The sequence below is a fragment of the Wolffia australiana genome, chromosome 12 (assembly GCF_029677425.1).
Source record: "Wolffia australiana isolate 7733 chromosome 12, ASM2967742v1".
NCBI lineage: Eukaryota > Viridiplantae > Streptophyta > Magnoliopsida > Alismatales > Araceae > Wolffia > Wolffia australiana.
This window is the reverse complement of record NC_135846.1, coordinates 11,220,083-11,240,314: the sequence shown is the minus strand read 5'-3', so window position 1 is coordinate 11,240,314 and position 20,232 is coordinate 11,220,083. Positions and strand designations below refer to the sequence as shown.

Here is a 20,232-nt window from a genome sequence, read left to right as displayed (position 1 = left end):
TCCTACACACCTAATCGGGTGTCAAAAACCAAATAAGTAAGTAAATGTATATTGATAATTTTGATTTAAAATGATTAAAACTTTAAAATAAATTTATTGGAATAAAATTTAAATTATGTGTACTAATATAAGTAGAGGCTTAAGGTCTAGGTGTGTCTGTCCAAGAAACATTATGACGTTTGTTGAGCTAATGTATCTTCTTATAAAGTTCATGATGCCAAAGTTTGATGCCTACATTTATATTTTTAATTTAGATTTCAAATTTCATTCATAAAATGATCCATAAAGTTTTAAATGGAACTTGAAGTTGAGTACATGAGGTTTTGTAAATCATTTTTTATTATTTCTTTATATTGCTTGATACAACTTACTTAAAGTTTATACAAATGGCGTAATCACATTCTGAATTGATGGCAATATCATGGTGTGTCTTTCTCAAATGATAAGAGGCAATCAAGAGGACTCCAGGTAAAGGGAAATCCCTCATTGATTAAATACTAATGGACTGTAGGAGACACATTTCACCTGAGTAAATGAAAGTTAAAATCAATGCGATCTTTAATAAATCCCTTTTAAAATCCAAGATATCCTTAAATCCAGAAAATCCAGATAAGGAGTATCATAAGCTTGGTATGATATCCAGCTTTATGTATAATCCTCCAAAAATACCATATATCTCCTAATTTTAAATGCTTCAAGGTCCAGCCATCAAGACATGGTCCATGCAATAAGATGGTCCATGCAATAAGAGGCATTGCATCTATTGATGAATTTTTCATCATTTGTTTTTTTTTGTCCTGTTCAATCGTTTCCATCCAAGTAAGATGCATGCCAACTCCAAATTGAATCAAACATGAGTTAACAAATCTATGGCTTGGACTCCAAATATATCATAAGATCACTATAACGTGATTGAAAATCCCATAAAATTCAGCCCGATTTGCTGGTATGCTAGTTAAATTGGGCCAATCATACTTTACAAATGCGAAAAAACATATATTAAATTATTAGCTAACGCTAAAATTATCACGCGTAGAAGTTACAACATTCAGAAAATGACGAACTTTACGCTCACCTGATATGACGATTCATAATATTTTGACTAAGTATTTAGCATTTTTTCTGGGAACTCAACATTATTCTTGAAAAACATGTCGACAAAAAGCATAATCAAAGAATCAACCGCCGACAATGTAACCTGGCGTTGCCACCGCAGATCGAGATGCCCTAAAAAATTCTTCTGACTTTGAATGAGTGTTTAGAAGGTTGACCATGATTGAATGTAGCGCCCAACCAATTGATGACTGCAAACCCTCTTATCTGGACCACAGAAGACCTATCCCACAAGAATCACAGCCAAACAAGGTAAAGGACATGGAAAATAAAAAATTTCAATTTACCCAAAGAGTACAACACGACCCACCCTTAAGGGATAGGACGACCAGCAATGAATCTTACAAACCCAAAGCAAAAAGAAATAACGACAGATATTTGATCCCGACCTTGACAGGCTACATTACAAAGGAAGCACGGACGACGACTTCACTTATTTGAGTGCACAAACAGAAAAGGACGGATAGCAAACATCGCAAGCCAACAGACTTGTTTCGCATGGGAGCTTGCTTATGCGCAAGGGCAGCAACGTGGGTAGCAGAAAGACCATACGATGAAGGTCTTCTGCGCGCAGAAAGTCCGGCATTCCGCGCAGCTAACGAACGAGGTGGGGCTCGGCCTTAGGCAGTACCCGGGAACAAACCAGAAGAACTTAGAATCGTTCACTTCCTGCTTCTCCGCCAGCTCCCTCGAAGCTTCTGCAACACCACAACAGATAACCCGGATTAGATAGTATATACTTATACGCGACAATCTACAAAATTCTTCACTCACCAGTCATGCCCAGCAGGGGCAGCAGCACGGCGACGAGAACAAGGATGGGGAGGACACTCTTAAACGCCATTTGCCTAGAGGGATTATTCGAGAGGTGGCTGGAAGCGAAGAAGATTGAATAACGCTGGCTTGCTCTGCTCTGTTGGAAGACGAAGCGTTTTCCCATACTATTTATAAAGGGCTGGTGGAGAGTAGTAAGAGAATTAGAGAGACGTGTTGCCGAGGGAAACCGGCGTTAGTGAGTTGGATTAGGTAGGAAGAGGCAGTAATGGTCTATCTCAACGTCGTAAACGGGGGGCGGGCCGAGTTGAAGACGAAGGGCCTTCATGATAATTGATGAAGTGATCGGCTCCCCAGTTAAGAACTACAGCGTGGCCTTGTGTTATTCTTAATACGCCACCTTCTTCGTGGACCATAGTTTCCAGTTCATCTTGACAGCTCCCCCTTTCATGCCGCCCCCCTCGACCAAGTTTTTCAAATTGCATGATAGATTGCACTCTTAAACAAATCTAGAGGGAGAGACTGGACGAAGGGTAGAGAGAGAGAGGTGCAGGAAGTTAGGGATAGAGATGGGTGTGCGGGTATTAGGCTGTCCGTTGTTTCCAGTTCATCTTGATAGCTCCACCGTAGAAAGAGAGAGAGAGAGAGAGAGAATTTTTGAAAGAGAGAAGGATATACGTGTACTGGACTGTGCGTTGTTTCCAGTTATTGTTCTCGATTGTTCCGCCGTCCTATTGAATGATTGACAGCACTCTTTTGCAAAGAGAGAGAGAAACAGAGATGGAGAGATGGAGAGAGAGAGAAGTTTTAGCGAGAGATGGAAATCGGGTATTAAATTGTCCACTGTTTCCAGTTCATCTCGATATGTCCACGGAATGATATATTGTATTCTAATCCGAGTTTAGAGACAATATTAGAGAGAATGGATATTTGAAATACGGGTATTGGATTGTGCATTATTTCCAGTTCGTCTCGACGGCTCAGCAGTTTAATCTGGCCTCAGAGACCGAGGTTTCCATACTGAAAGATAGATTGCCCTCATGCAAATCTAGCGAGAGCGATAGAAAGAAGCTTCGAGAGAGATAAAAATTGGAATATAAGACTATGCATTGTTTCCATCTCATCTCGACAGCTCCGCCATCCACACTAGCTAATAGATTTCTCTCCTTCGAATATAGAGCGAGAGATATCAAGAAGTTCACAGATAAAATTTAAATATGTTTAGAGAGAGAGATATAGAAATAAGCTAATTGGACAGGGCATTGTTTCCTGTCCTCACGAACAAGATTTTTTATTGAATGATAAATCTAGAAATTGAGTTAGAGAGAGATGTAGATACGAGTTTTGGACCATTTCACAGAGAGAAAGCGAGATATATGCACAGGTATCGAACCATGTTCGATGTTTCTCCTGGTCCCCCTGTTGACAACTCTAAATGCCTTACAAGCTAAACAGTGAGGCTCGGAATTCCATCGTATTTTATGGAACCAATAGGCAAATACAGCCTGTTTGGTTTTTCATTTCTAGAGCATTCAAAGCTCATGGATGTGGGCATGTGAGCATTATTGATATGTTTCATGCAATGCCCAGTCGGCCAGTCTACTCCGAAAGAGACGTCCATGTGGAGTGTCCGAAGATAATGCAATGAAGTATCATCCAACACTTCTAAGAACTAGTCCTTAAACAGTCAAAAAGATGTTAAACTCACAACCATGAAAATATTGTTTATATTACTGAGGCCCCTCTGTTGGTGAATAATTTGCATTATTCGGATCTTATGATGGTTTGACGCCTACAAAACACGTTATCATGGCACAACTGTCGAACTTTATTTTTTCCAGATCGGTCAAATAGTTTACTCAGTCAGATGACCGAAGTAAACGGGGCAGTGAACGCAATAACAACGGGTTCGACCACAGCATAGAGAGATCGTTTTCAGCCGTTAATGGAGACATTGACATATCGCATTAAATATACTATACATTTATGCACCATCTTACGGGCATTCAACATGGATGATCCAGGTCTTGAAGTTTGGTGCAAGTAATTATTTTCATGGAGACTTTGGACCATTGAATAAGCGGGCATGTATGATACTGGACCATCGAAGACATTTCGTGGCATTCCTTATTAAAATAGAGTTATTTTTATATTCAAGTGGGCAAACTTCGGTCAAGAGGATCTAGTAATCCAACCGCCCGCATGCTAGAGGATGATAAATTAGCAATATTGGGTAATGTTGTTTATTTACGCTCCCCATGTGGACGTATATGTAAGTAAGCGTCGTAGTTCATTTGATTATTCACAATGACATTAAGACTGATTTCTCTGGATCAACAAGAAATTTACATTTTTGTACAGCTTTAATTGTTTTGAATGAAAGGAAAGTGAGTTGGCATATAGTAGATGAGTTAGAATAGTTTTTATTAAATATAAACAAGTTGGGTTTAAACCAGATGTTTCCACAACTTTTGATGATTTTGAGTATTATTGAATAAATAATGTGAACCAACGAATATAAGAAATGTCATCAAGTTAGTTAGAGTATTAAAAGATTTGAAGCTAGGCATGAATCATCAGAATAGGGAATTATTATTGAATTAAGAGGCCTTGATGGTGAGGCATGCCTTGACCAAGTTGTTACTAATTCTATGGATTTTACAAAAAAAATTGCAAGAAGCCACCTAGAGAAAGCTCAACTTGAAGGGCACAATCCAATAAATGTAGTCGCAAATAGCAATCCACGGTCCCCCCCTGAGTTTTTCAAGAGTGCTTGATTCTATTTTCTTTTTTACCAATTGGCTAGCCTATGTTTACAAATGAGAAACAGCATTGGTGACTAGTAATAATGTCAGTCTTCATGATATGGTAATTATGATGGCCAAAATAGCTGCCGAATTCGTTAAATATATGCTATCTGGATAAGTTTCTGTACCTTGAGCTTCTTTCTAACTACATTTCTTAAACCCTAATGTCTGTAAATAATGACTGGGCAAACCACTAAATCATAAAAATTTGTAGTAATAAAATATTAAATCTTTTAGAAAATTGTTATAAAGAGTTAACTGGATAAATAAGTGCATTATATCTTGAATTACCACTCCAAATCCAAAATCATGAACACGAGAAGATACCTGAATTCCATAAGAGACACTTTAGATGAACATTACAGCCAATTCAAGAATTCATACACCAATAAATTAAGATGTCCTTGAAGCGATCAATGAGATTGGGTGCAAGATAACAACTATAGCAAACAATAACAAGAAATAGATAGTAAGATGGAGATTGTGAGAGAACATGATCCTCTGTTCCTATCTGGTTGCAGGTGGATCCACTCCCAGAAACTGCCCTTAAAACACTCGATTGTTCAAAAATGATGTTCTCCCTCCCCTTCTTTTCATCAGTTATTTATAGGATCTCTCTGGGCTGAGCTTCCACATGTGAGATCTCGCACATGGCCGGACTTAACGAGCTATCCCATTGGTAGGGTAATGATACGTCTTCAAAAAGAATGTATCAGTCTTCCTCCCTCGGAACCCTACGTTGTCCTAAAGTTTGAACTTGAGCAAGCCTTTTCATAAACATTCCACTGATTCCCAAGTGTCATCAGCTTCCAAAAAGATCTTCCTTCGGATTAGTACTTCCGGTCCTACAGATGGCAACATCTTGTTGATGACAGCTTCAGGTTAGACCTGCCATTCCTACTATGGTGCTAGAAAATTGAAGGAATAGATTGTTAGAATAATTTCCAAGCGCTTTCTTAAAAAATGAGGCATCAAAGATAACATAAATCTGAGTATGGTGCAGAAGTTCTAATTTGTTGGCCAGTGGACTAATTTCTTGACCGTGTCATTGAGCCTAAAATATTTTGGGGTGAGTTTCTCTTAGGGAGTCATGTTAATGATATCATACGGTAAGGTCTTATTTCTAGAAGGACCATATTACCCTCCAAAAACTTCTCAGCACCTTGATGCTTATCTGCTTGCATTTTCATGCATTTTTGTGCCTCATTGAGGTGTAATGTGAGAGTGTGCATGATGACATCTCTTTCAGTCAATAGTTTGTCAATGGAGTCAAATGGCATGGCAAAAGGTCCATAACAAAGCAATGATGGAGGATCTCATCCATATAATACTTAGAACACTGGCATTTTCCATTTATGTATGAAATGAGGTGTTATAATTTTTTTTGGGCCAGTATAGCCAGGGATATCATATCATTAAATTCTTCAAGCTGTAGTGATGACACATAAATTATTGGGTTAATTATCAGAAACTTACACTTGTTTAATCATTAAAATTAACATCAATGTATGGTATCAACCTTTAATGATTAAACCTATTTTAGATTGATATTATGATTTTTATGGATTAAATCATATTTTTTAGGATTTTGCCACATTTTATCCTTAAAGAACTTAATTTTCTGATTTGAAATATATCTGTTATAGATCTGTCAAAATTATATTCAAAGACATTAATTTTCTACGCTGAAATATGCATTTATTATATTTTCTATAACTTATAATTTATTTTATAATGATTTATTAATCTTTTTTCCATCTGAAATATGCGGCCCCCGCATGTCGCCATTTGATTTATCAAGAAATAATGAGGGAATCTTCCCCTTTTTCTGATCAGAATGACACGAGTCAGCGTGTGAATATATTAGAAACAAAATTTAAAAACCCTTGCTGTCTTTTTCTCTTGCAGGCACAAATGGCATCCTTGGAGTGCGCGATAAAGGAAGACAAGAAAATTGCGTCAATCATTAACTATCTCATGATTGGACTATATAATTGAAAAGGAAAAAGAGGAAGTGTTAGTGCCGATGATAAGGAGAGAAAATTTTAAGGATAGGATTTCTCCAACTTCAAAGTGCGACATCTAGCAATGCAGATGTCCAATTTAGCTGAAATTTTTAGGGTTGCTTTATCTTCACCCCCTCTTTCCATACGTACCCACTGATCTATAAGTATCATTGTCAAAATAATCCTTAAACTTGCTTCTGACTCATTTGAGCTGATTAAAAGATAGTGAGTTTGGAGATCCATCAAGTGTGTTCTCCAGTCCCCTCAGTGCGTGCGAAGAAGCAATAGAGAAAAGAGGGAACTTACCTGAACTTGGAAATCATCGTGATCTTGGCAGAACGCAAGGATCTACAATAAGCATCCTCATCTTATATTGGTCTTTCTCGACATCGTTGTTAGCTTAGTTCACTTTCACTACCACATCTCACCTTCCCATCACCTCCATACTATTTTGTTATGTGCCTTGGTTCAACCATGAAAAATAGGTTTCTCCATGGATTTAGGAGCGTTGATCGATTTTTAATCAATCATTAAAATCGTACATCATATGTACCTTATGGTGAACTTGTTTCACCCTTGACCTGCTCACTTTGAGATCAGTCTGAAGCCATTCATGTGTCCAGCCTCTAGAAGTATTCATGCAATCATGTTGCTCTTAGATCTCCATATCTTCTTCTTTAACTCTCCTTGAAATTCTTTGAAGATCTTCTCACCATGAAGGCACACTCCTTGGTTTAGTATAGAATAGAGTACACTGGAGGAAGGGGGAACTCAATTGTGGTTGGCCTAGGTGCTTGAAATGAGTGCCCCTCCACTATTTATAATTCTTAGACTTTTTTCAAAAGCTCATTATGTAAAATATATTTACCAATGCCTTTATGATCTTATGTGTGTGACCCTCTAGGCCCATGTATCATTATAGTTAATAACTTTAGTGTCCCAATAAAAATAATGGGTTAATCTTATTCATTAATTATATCAAAATATAGATTAATTAACTAAGGATCGATTTAACCTAATCGATAAGTTAAGTTTTCATCATGTGGGGTGTTAAGCTACACCTTGTGCTGTAGAAGATAATGAGAGGCTTTCAACTCTCTCATGGAACCTTTACCATCATCGGATGACTCAGAGTATGGTTGATCGTCAAACCCTAATTCGTCATTTAATTAGTACTGATGTGTAATGGGGATCATTGGAGAAAGCCTTCTCCAATATCCTCACTACCATGGCCAGGGATTTTCTTCATAGTCTTCCTTGAGTCAATCTCCTCTTATACCAAGGACAGATGATCATGCCTTGACCACTCAATCATCTCCGAGAGCTTCTTACTACACCCGAGCTATGACTTATTTGAATCCCATAATTAGAGGCCCATAAGTCATAGTAAAAAAATGTAGTCGTCCATTCACGAGATAAACTTGGTGTATTAGGTAAGTGGATCACTCATACAACCATGATATGAATCAACCTGGTGGACGTTTAGGTAGAATACCATTTAGAAATTCATACATCTCAATTCAGTAAATTCTTTCTCCAAAGAGCACCCACTATTGGTCCTTAGTGTCACCACACTAATAGCCATAGTATCGGCTATACTTATAGTATAATTAGGATCAGTTGGTGCTGTCCTATCTAGATAATTTGATGTCCATCTCAACAATCAATTGAATAGGAATTTTGAATGCATGTTTAAAGACTAGTAATTACTGTATTATTATCCCAGCATAATTCACTATGTCATTGCACGTATTCAGGAACTTCATTATAAACATCATATTGGAATAATGACCAACATAATATTTTATTCTATGAACTTAAATAAACATGGTGGTGTGATTTGGTTTGACAGCCACATAATATCCATCACAACTAACCCCTCCCCTTTTCAATAGAATGAGCAAATGAGAAAATGAGCAAATGGTATTTGGTTTAACGTATAGAATCATTCAACATAGCTGGATGAGCTTCGAACATTAGTCCTACTGAAATAGGGCAGATCCCCTTTCCTGAATTATTGTTTGTCTTTTGTTTTAGCTCTTTGGTTGACGTGCGCCCATGCATACTTTGGGTCAAAATCATTGATAAGCCTGGATGAAGTTTTATTAGTGTCTTCCAACTATAGTTCATTGATTTGAGTTGTAATAGAACATTGGAGAGAATTTCAGCTATCTAAGACTGATCTTCATGTTATTTAATTCCTCCATTCGGTGAAATATGAAAGTAAAAATTATAAGAACCAACTCGATTTGCATATTGATTATGCTTGGTATATCGCTACTTATCAGGCTTCCGTAAGAGAAGTTACTTACATTGCAGATAATCCACTCATTAGTGTTGAATCTACCAAGTGACTTGATGAAACTATCCTTGAGTCAGCAATATCCAGGGAGAAAAACCATGCCACCTTCTTGATTGCCCCATGGCATGTTGGTGATTTGTGCAAGAACCATAGATGGAATAGAAGATAGTGTGTCATAGAGATGTCTCTCGGCCAGATCAAACCCCTTGCTATTAGGCCACTGATCCTCCAATTGGTCATTTTCCTAATGATTGATTCGATATATTGCTTTCAAGAAGTTGTACCATAAGTTTATTCGGATCTAGCTGGAAATAATCTACTAGTTGTCGCCAACAGCAGAAGGTGGAAGATCAATGCTCCCCTAATAATAATTAGTACCATTGATATTCAAACATGAATAAAATTCCAATGGAAGTCCACAAGAGACGCTTCAGAAGAAGAAATACGACCAATTCAAGAATTCATAGACAATACATCCAGGTTTCTTTCAAGTGTTTGATGAGATCGGGCAGACGATAACCTTAATTTCAACAAGAAAAAGAAATAGACAGCTGGATGTAGATTGAGAGAGACGCATGATATACTTACACTGATTCATAAGAATCAATTGACTTTTAAATAACAGCTACAAATGACAACTATCATTTTTTTCTGGTGCAATACCATCTTTTTCTCTTTTTTTTTTAAGCAAAACATCATTATCTTTTATGTTTTAGACTGAGTGGAAAAGGATGGGAAAAAGAGATTGGAAAAATATAGTCAATTTCCTACAATAACAAAACCTTATTAAGTTCTTTTGCAACCATCAGATCCTTGTAAACCCCCCTCGAAAGCAATAAACAGTTCATTCCATGGAATTAATATAACATTTGGAAAACAAAATTTGATGTACAAAAAAAGACATCCACAATATAATGGTGGAAATTTCTTTCTGCTTGAATGGAAAATGTCAAATAAGTCAAATCAAGACAAGATAAAAGCTTTTAAACAAAGGTTTTCATGAATTAAATTCATGAAAACCATGCCAACTTCATGCTTCTTGAAAAACTAGCAATCTGAATTCTCACATTGGATTCTGAATCAATCAATAAAATGTATTCAGATCACTGGACATCCACAAAGATGTTTGTTATGCAATGAGTTGCACCATTATGATCCCATCGTTAAGATCTATATCGCCCACTTTTTAGAGTATCTCTGTCTGAAAAAATTCTGATGTCGATAGAGTGAAGAAATATTAGCTGTTAAACAGGACCTATGAGTAAGTTCATGGACGTAATCTTAAACAAAATTCCCATAAAATCATGAAAAGAAAGAAAACAAGCACATCAATGAACAACATTCAGAATCATTGAGCCTGCTCATGGGAGGAACAATAAGCACGTTTTATAGGCCCAACCTCGTTCTGAGTGAAACCTGAATTTCCACCAGAACCTTGGCTATTGACTTTCCACCAAGGGTTTCCACCAGTTCGGAGTGAAAGCTTAAAAAATCTTTTCGAAAATTGAAAAAATGTTTCAAAGGATAGGATCCATCAAACCTGCTTATTTGCATTTCTATTATTTTGGGAAAAAATCTGCTTCTCTACAAATCTCAAAAACCCTACCCTCCTACTTTTGTTTTGTTTTAGTCCAAACTTGTTTCCATCACTAGAAATCCCCCCATGAGCAGCTCCCTACAGTGAAATGGTGGAACCGGCTGCCATCCCAGACTATGATCTCCACTCTCCTTTATAATTTTAGCAAAATGAAATTAACTTTGGGGTCTAATCTTTTCAAATTTTTTTAAAAAAAATTTAATATCTGCTTATTTACATGCACAAATCTTTAGACTTTTACTCTTTTTGGAAATATTCTAACTTTTCTACAAGTCTCAAAGACCCTAACCTCTGAGTTTCTATTGTTCAAGTTCAAGATTGTTTGCCTCACCAAAAATCCCCACATGAGCAGCTCCCAGCATTGAAGTGATGGAACCTGCTGCCATCCCTGACTATGATCTCCCTCCGAAAGACTGCTGACACCATCTTCGTCACATCATGGCAATCCCCACATACTCTCAAGTTCTTTACAATCCTGATCGCCCTTCCCTCCTCCACCACCATCATCCCAAATGCCATGGCCAGTCTTTCACTGTGCTCCCTCACTGCCATCTCCTTCTCCTCCTCTGCTATATCGTGCAGCACCCCAGCAACATCCGGCCTGTAACCTGCCTCCATCAAACGCCGCTCCATCTCCCCCAATTTCTCTTGAATCTCTGCCCATCTTTCATGCTCCCTGTCCCCGGCCACAAACCTGTGGATCCACTCAACTCAAGTCAACAAATATCCGATCATCATCCAACTTGATCCATGCTAATTCACTCATCAACCAGATGATCACCCATATGTATCATGGATCGATCAAGTTGGTCTGATTAATGATCCAAATGAATACGGATTGAGTCAATGATACATATGAGCAATGATCCGATTGATGATAAAATAGAATATCAATAGAATCCATCACACTTATGAACATTGATCTGAACGATCAAATCATACAGTTCGAAAATCAAAGAGATCCACGCTCATATGTAACATCAATTCAATCCACTTTCAATCTGAACATTGATCAGACCCAATAGTCGACCAGCAAAGTTGACCAATCCATCAGGTCGATCATTATCAATCCGTTCAACGTGTATCAACTCGACCCACTGAATTGATGGGCATATAAGATTGATCCATTGGGTGGATTGATTCTTATATAGCATTCATATGCATGATTTGATCGATCTGGCTAATGCTCATAAGTGTGATCAACTCATCCATAGTCAGTTTGATCGTCCATCAGGCCAAATGGATCCATCAACATACATGATCAATCCATCAGATAGATCAATCCTTATCAAAGCTCATGAGTTATCTGACTGATACTGATTGAATTATTAAAATGACTTCGAAAGAAGAAAATATGGAGGAAAGGAAATCATTTCTAGTCTATAACCATGTATAGTGAAAGAAGTTGATAAACAGGACCTGTGAACCTTCCCCTCAGCCTCAATAGCACTCCAGCCAGCAACCTTGCCCGCTCCCATCTGCTGCCGGACTCTGCGCACTTCCTCCCACCTCCCAGCCATGGCGTAAACTCCGGAGAGCAGGACAAAGTGCCCATCGTGGCTGGGCTCAAGATCAATCAACCTGTTACCAATCTGTGCACCAAGGTCAAACAGCTTGTGGGTCTTGCAGGCTCCAAGGAGAGTCCCCCATAGTACCGGATCCGGCGCCTTGTCCATCCTCGAGACGAGTTCCAGAGCTTCCTGGACCAACCCAGCACGAGCAAGGAGGTCGACGAGGCACCCATAGTGCTCCATCTCAGGCTCAATCTTGTGGAGCTCAGTCATGGCAGAGAATTGTCGCCGCCCTTCTTCGACTAGCCCGGCGCGGCTGCAGGCATTGAGGACTCCAACAAAGGTGATGCTGTTGGGGGCCAGCCCAAGATCCATGAACCTTTCAAACAGCTGCAGAGCTTCTCCGGCGAGGCCATGTGCCGCCAGCCCACAGATCATGGCATTCCACAAGAAGACATCTCGCTGGGGCATTCCCTCGAACACGGCCCTTGACGAGCTGATGCAGCCGCATTTGGCATACATGTCGATCAGCGCGGTGGCGACGTTGACAGACACTGGGAGGTTTAAGGCTTGAACGGCGGCGTGGACAGCCCGGCCGCGCTCGAGCAGCCCGAGCTGAGCGGCGGCCGAGAGAACAGTGACAATCGTGGCCTCATTCGGCAACGGCCCGTGCGCCGCCATCTCTCCAAACACGGCCAGGGCCTTCTCCATCGACCCAGCCTGGACCAGACCCATGATCAAGGCGCTCCAGGAGACGGCGTCCCGCTGGGGCATTTCCCAAAAGAGCTTCTCACAGGCGCCCACCTGGCCCAACCTGGCGTACCCGGCGATGAAAGCGTTCCAAGTGACAAGATCGCGCCTTTGAGGCATTTCATCGAACACCTTCCGGGCGCAGGACATCAGCCGGCAGAGACCGTAGAAATGGACGAGCCCATTGCGGACGAAGACGTCGCCGTGGTGGCCGAGCTTGAAGATGTGGGCATGGAGCTGCGAGCCGGCGGGGAGATCTTCGAGGAAGGAGTGGAGGAGGAAGGGGAAGGTGTAGTTGTTGGTGGGCACGCCTTGGCGGCGCATGCGGCGGTAGACGGCAGCGGCTTCGGCGGGGGCGGCGGAGCGCGCGAGGCAGCGGATGAAGTTGTTGCAGGCGAAAACGTTGGGAATTTCGATTTGGTTGAAGATTGCGCGAGTGTAGGAGGTAGGGAGTGGGAAAGAGGAGATGGCGCAGGCGGCGAGGAGGTGGCCCATGGCGGAGCGGCTTCTGGCCAAGCCCAGAAGGATGAGCAGGGCGTGGGCTTGGAGGATTTGGCGAGGAGAGGGGATCGAAGGGAGGAAGGAGAGCGGGGCTCTGCCCGCCACCGAGGGGAGCCGCCGTGGTTGATCTTCATGCGTCGGACATGGCAGAAACATAGCACCATTGGCGGAACCTCTGAAATAGACTGAGGATTTATGGGTCGGGTTGGGCTATAAATAGCGCAAATTCTACTACCCTTTGTCTGGATTTATCAGGAGTTACTAGCCAAAGGTCTGATTGGGAGATGCATTGTTAGAAACCAGAAATCTTTATCAGGATTCATCAGGAATTTGCTGCTAAGGATATGACAGGGATGTACACTTTGAGAAGCTACTCCCCTTTGTGAAGATTATTCAGGAGTTTGCTGCTAAAGATATGAAAAGGGAGAACCGCTGTGAGAAGCTACTACCCTTTTTGAAGATTATTCAGGAGTTTACTGCTAAACATATTATAGGGAGATACACTGTTAGAAGCTACTACCCCTTGTGAAGATTAATCAGGATCTTATAGTTAAAGATATGATAGGGATATACATGGTTAGAAGCTACTGCCTCTCCCAAGATCAATCATGACTTTGATAGTTCAAGATATGCTAGGGAAATACATTGTTATAAGCTACTACCCTTTGTCAAGATTAATCCGGAGCTTGAAATTAATGATATGCAAGAATATAGAACTAGAAGCCATGACACAACTTTTCAGATAACTATTATATTGGCTTGAAATGATAGGGACTAACTTGTGTGATTGATAATACTAATTATTCTAAATAACCTTATCATATTTTAAAAAGGACCCCAATTTGGAATATATCTCCATTTAGATAGACTTTGAATGATACCACGTCATTAGACATTGGCTCAAGGGCATAAGAGGTCAAAGGTAAACTACAGGGTAAGAAAAAAATAGACTACAACTTGTCCCTTTCTTTCCCGTTAAAAATAATAAGTATAGGAAGATGCATAGTTTGGATTCAATGATTAACATTTACAGTTTGTTATTTCATTTAGGAAATATGTTTAGGAATCAGGGCTTACTGTTTATTACGTAGGCTCGGTCATTTCACATTTTATATTTAATGTAGGTTTTGGGTTTAACATTTTTAATATTTGGTTAGGCCTAAGCTTTTAGAATTTTAGGATTTGTCATTTAGGATTAACATTTTTATTCTGCAAAAACATAGTACTAGGTATGACTGATTGGAGGATATGCTCTTTGAATTATCCAGTCATGTTGTGGACACCACCTAGGGGGATTCTATATATGTAAAATTTAGTGTTTTCAAGACTATTTAGGCGTTGCGTGACTATAAATATCCTAGTTACACTCAGACCTCCCTCATTTACACCCATGACATATAGGAAACACGAACAGTTGTGCTCCCATGGCTGCTGGTTGTTGTCCCTAGAGAGCTGGTGCATGTGGAGTAGGAGGGGCTATCATCGCCATAGTCAATTATTATCATAGAAGCTCCGTGATGTAGCTAGCACCTATGCATGACTTCATGCATGCTGCATCAATTGGGTTCATAATTTTTGAATTAATACTAAATATTTTGCATCCTTAATTATTTTTTAATCAAATAACTGATTTCATACTCATCAGTTCATGTTTATTTTGGCTACCAAATATTTTTGTATAAATCTTCCTTGTTTATCTCCTTTATTTGAAACAAATCATTTAAAATATACATTTTCGTCAACTTACGGGACTGATATTTTGTGACATGAAATGAAATGATAATAATCTAAATATTTCACGAGAGCATCTTAACCCATAATTCATGATTTTTCTTCATCTATATTTTGTATGTTGGTAGAAACATTCATCAGCCTTTGACTATTCAGGAACATTCATCAGGCTTTGACTATTCAGGTACCTGAGAGAAAAATTCATTTTTGAATGAGAAAACACTTTTAGTATCTGGTGTCTACTCATAGATTCAGATTCATGCTCTATATTTTTTTGACATGATCAGAGCCATAATGTTTTTAGAAATAGTAAAAGAATACAATACCGAGGGTCCTCTGCTATTAAAATAATTTGACATTCTTTCCTTTTTCCATTGTGGGATATTTTTAAAGTCACATTCCTTCAAATGTTGACAGCAATCCTGCTATAAAGGCTGTTGGAGAGTCATTGAAGGTTCTACTGAGCCGTCAAGATGATCTGTTAATTTTTTTTGTGTCCTTTTTAATAATTTATTCATGTGATATTGTAATGGAAGTGTACGCTAAATAGTATCTATAAATTTTCTTATAACATTTATGCAATGGTTTTAATTTATGAACATGGCTTGAAAAAGCTATTAGAGATGGTCATTCATCTTGCAGTTGGAGCAATGGGTGTGTTGATGAATGTTTATGCTTTAATAAGTTCTAGTATGAAATGATGTTCACAATATATGATTAAGTTTTTTGGGAGAGGTAGATATTTCATTTAGTGATTTTACAGAATAAGCAGGGATGTGACCAACCAATGCATCTAGATGGATTCAACATCCTAATGTCAGTGGTAAAATTATACTATAAATTTTATAAATATCATAGGTAATATTTAACATGATGAAGGTTTATATCATGGAGTCGTGATAACTTTATTCTCAAAATTAGGTATCCTAATTTTGTTGAGTATTCTAGTTAAACGTAATAGAATATCTATGAGTAATATATGTAGATGAAATAATTATATGTTTGTATGATTAATAGTCATGCATGAATAATGAGGTTGATAAATATACAAATGCATTTATGCATATGCCTTTATAGTGTTACATAAGTCCATATATGAGCGTATAATTAATTAATACATATAATCTATATGCAAGAATATTCAAATCTCAATTTATTTAGTCAACTTTAAATTTTAATTGCATTTTCTCTCTATAGAAATGACACTATTCTTGAATAACATTGATAGCTTGTCAATAGAGGAATAAAAGAGTAGGAATAAAAGGACGGCAATAATAAGAAACAAAACCTAGTTCTCTATATGAACATTTGATCTTCTTTATTATTTCTAGTTTTTCAGCTCTCCAATATATTTCAATCTTCTATGTGAAGGTTTCTGCAGAACCTTCACAACATTTTGAGCTCAAAAGAGACTTCTCCACGGTCTATTTAGATCGATCAGTCCTTGAATGAATTTTCTAGTGAGACCACTTCTTTAATATTTCTTAATCAATTAGAAATTGAATTAAAATCAATATTTTTTTAATCACCCGGCCTATTCAATACTTTTAATGGCCAAATAATGATGTGTGTTCTTTAGGGAAAGATTTCACAATATTGATCCATATGGATCCCTTAGTGGTATTATACCTAATCATCAATCAGGTTAATTCATATTACTATTGAATGCATGAATGGTATTGAATAATATCACTATTGATTCATATCCCTGAATGGTATTATACCTGGATGTTATCATTCCTTAATGATATTGTATTAATAGTCATTGGACCTAAGGCACCAAAGAAATATTGTAGATAGATGGTCATACTTTGACAATCACTTAAAAGTTTCTAATCACATGATTCAAATAAATCTTAGCTCTTTCGCCTTAATGGACAAAGAAAGAAGTAGATGAAGGCGATTGAGCGGTGAAGATGAGATCATTCGCCCTAGTTTTAACATAAATTGTCTCAAGAAAGAATCACTAAATGCCTGGCTAGTGTAATGGAAACATTGGAAGAGACATTGTCCAATGATCTATGTTATGCATCAGTACTATGTAAAATGGCCTATTAGAGTTTGACAATCAACCATACCTTTATTCCATTAAGAGTTTCACACGAATGTGGGCTTATACATATACTATAATCTATGACAGTAAAGGTTCTATGGGAGAGTTTTTATACTATGTTTGTCTTAGAGCACGAGGTGTAGCTTGGCTCTCCATAGGCTAAAAACTTAACCTATCAAGTGGGTTAAATGGATCCTTCTTTTATTAGTTCATACGTTAATATAGTGAACTAATAAGGTTGGCTAATAGGTGTTATTAGGCCATTAAAAATATTGATTAAAATGATACATGGGCCTTGAGTGTCACACACATTAGATTTATAGACCTTAGTTGGTAAACATAAGTTTTAGGGATTTAATTAAAAGATACTAACTAATTATAAATATAGGGATTTGTCTACCTGATCTCTCTCCCCCCCCCCCTCCCCCCGTTTTCTTCTCAAGTCTCTCCCTTAATTAGTGAGACTTGTGATAAGTATACATGTGATTGGCAAGCTGATAGCACATTCTATATATCTTTCCATGTTCTTTTAGCATGTGTTATAAACTTTCATATTCGAAGGATAATCTAGAAGGGCATACAAGTATTTTGATAGAATAAGACTATCTAGTTCTACTTATATAATGAGTATGACTGATGATGTAACTATTAGTGAGACATTAAAGACATATAGTGAATGATTTTTATTGGAAAGATTTCATTGAGTTGATCCGTAAAAATCCCTAAATGATATTATACTAGATTTTTTATCAGATTAATACTTCACAGTTGTGTAACTGGTCCTTAGTCTTGAGACACCAAATATGTATTTTGGATCGATGGTTGTACTTTGACTACGACTTATGAGTTCATATTCATGTTATTGCTAATGGCCTTTGCTCGGGCAAAGCAATAATTTCATGAAGAAGATTGAGTGAACAAGATGGGACCATCTTCCCTTGGTATAAGAGGAGACAACACAAGTAAGATGATGGGATGGAGTGATAAGCCAAGGGTGTGGTATATAATATAAGAGTTCTTTGAAGATTTATGAATGCATCATTTCTGAAAGTTTAGTGCTTATCCTACCTTGGTATTCCAAAGCTATGCCTGAATGACCACAATTTTCAGATTCATGTCATGGTGCATTGTTTGGATTTCATAGTCATCATAAAATTCTCTTATTGATCCGAGATGATCAAGGTTACGCTGGCTTGTATTGAAAGCAGGTATCATCTATATAAAACTTGGTAGACTTTGGGCATGTAAGCCAGTGAGGATATGGAAAGAGTATTAGATATTGTTATTTATGTACATGTCCAACATCTTTACGACTAAATTAACCTTCAAGGTAACCCCACCTTTGATATAAATGGGTTCCAAGTTGCTTCAATCAATCTAGTGAACAATCTAGTGAAGAGCTTCCCAAAGCTCTTGCTTCAAGTCATACATTAAAATATAGGGCCCTAATGTCTAGAAATTAAGAAATGACATTAATCAAAATGCAATGGGTGAAAATATCAGGAGAAGAATTATTTACTTTCATATGTTCCAACAGTGAGGGGGGGGGGTGGGGATCATCCTAGGCTATTCTAGCTTTTGGAAAAGTACTGAAAGGTTCTTATGGACAAAGACAATGGAAAGGTCAGATAATCCTCATATTCTCATGGAGCTCAAAAGTTTATTTATCATATTCTCCTTTTACTTGCAGTGGAGTAGGAATCTATAGAAAATCAAATAAATACCCCCACTATTAAACTTAGACTCTTTATTTTTTGTGAAAACTTAATGTAAATTACATATTTTATCTAGTAATTTTGATGGCTCATCCACTCAATCACATATAGGCATGTTGTGTAGGTTGGATATTCAAGAGTTGGGTATGTTTGGGGTGAACCTACGTCATGAGGCCACAAAAATCATGAACAATAAGGAATATAACTTAACAGGGAATCCATAACGTATTTTTTAGTAAAAAGTATATCTACATATATTTTATATTTGTTAGAAGTTTATATCAATTAAAATAAACAGTTCAAAAGTTAAAATAATAAACATGTATTAAAAAACATTCAGATATTATGTATCAAAATTTGATTTTAAAATAATCAAATAAAACCCAACGCAAAAATGAATAAAACATCATTTCATATGTTAATATCAATATGACATTAAACTAATCAAATAAAAAATATTAAAAAATTAGCATTACCGAACAGTAAAATAGTTGATTCTTAAATACAATATCATTTATAGTATTTTATTGACACATTTTATTTCAAAGTAATGAAATATTTTCAGTAGACTAATATATATTGGTCATTAATAAAATACACTATATATTCACACCTCAATTAAACTTTAAACTTCAGGTATTACAAAAAATAGTCAAATCAAACCATTATAAAATTGGTATTGATGAAATCACATTATGTTATTGATTAGTAAATTTCAAATAGTGAATATTTTTTAAAAATATAAATTTCAAAAAAAGTGTAAAAACTTTTATGATTTCATATCTAATTAATTAAAAGTATCTTCCAGATCAATAAATTTAAGATATTAAATATTAATTAAAAATATGGTATAAAAAATAGTTTTAATTAAATTGAACTATAATGGAATTTGGTTTAACTCGTTAAACTTGTTATGCACTACAATATAAAAATATGTTTTTGTGTATTAAATAACTAATATATCTGTATGTTGGATAATCAGCGATTAAAATATATGAATTAATGAATTGTATTATATTTGTAGTATACTATGTCGTTAATGAGACAAAATATTGAATTTTGTAAAAGTAATCAAATAAATTTAAAATAACTTCATAAATAATTGCTTAATTATTAATCTTTACTTACAATCTCAGTTTATCATAGTGTTTAATGTCATATGATGAACTGTACAGAATAATACTGTAATATTAAATAATAGATTTTTCAAAAATATACATTTGCTTAGAATTGACTGAATGAACTATTTATAGTATTGTTTTGGGTTATAAAAAGGAATCCTAATTAATTTGTTCATCATATTGAATTAGCCTCTCGATGGTCTAAGAGTCTTCTTGCGAAGATAATTTGAGTATGGTGAGTGGCTCCAAGA

At 37.0% G+C, this 20,232-nt stretch overlaps 1 protein-coding gene and 1 long non-coding RNA gene across 2 annotated transcripts; both read right to left on the bottom strand.

The window, feature by feature from the left end:
* Positions 1-1,371: 1,371 nt before the first annotated feature.
* Positions 1,372-2,048, bottom strand: LOC144710413 (uncharacterized). Its single transcript, XR_013583284.1, has 2 exons — positions 1,888-2,048; positions 1,372-1,811 (listed from the first exon to the last, which is right to left on the bottom strand). It is a non-coding gene; the product is annotated as an uncharacterized LOC144710413 (long non-coding RNA).
* An 8,779-nt stretch (positions 2,049-10,827) lies between these two features.
* Positions 10,828-13,532, bottom strand: LOC144710559 (pentatricopeptide repeat-containing protein At5g06540-like). The gene is made up of 2 exons (XM_078584372.1): positions 12,019-13,532; positions 10,828-11,293 (listed from the first exon to the last, which is right to left on the bottom strand). The coding sequence occupies exons 1-2, from the start codon at positions 13,515-13,517 to the stop codon at positions 10,927-10,929; spliced, it is 1,866 nt and encodes a 621-aa protein (XP_078440498.1). The 5' UTR covers positions 13,518-13,532; the 3' UTR covers positions 10,828-10,926.
* Positions 13,533-20,232: the final 6,700 nt, after the last annotated feature.

Coding starts and splice junctions, on each gene's coding strand:
- LOC144710559 (XM_078584372.1), bottom strand. CDS start 13,517: ATGTTTCTGCCATGTCCGACGCATGAAGATCAACCACGGCGGCTCCCC. Junction 11,294..12,018: donor GCTGAGGGGAAGGTTCACAG/GTCCTGTTTATC, acceptor GTGGATCCACAG/GTTTGTGGCCGGGGACAGGG.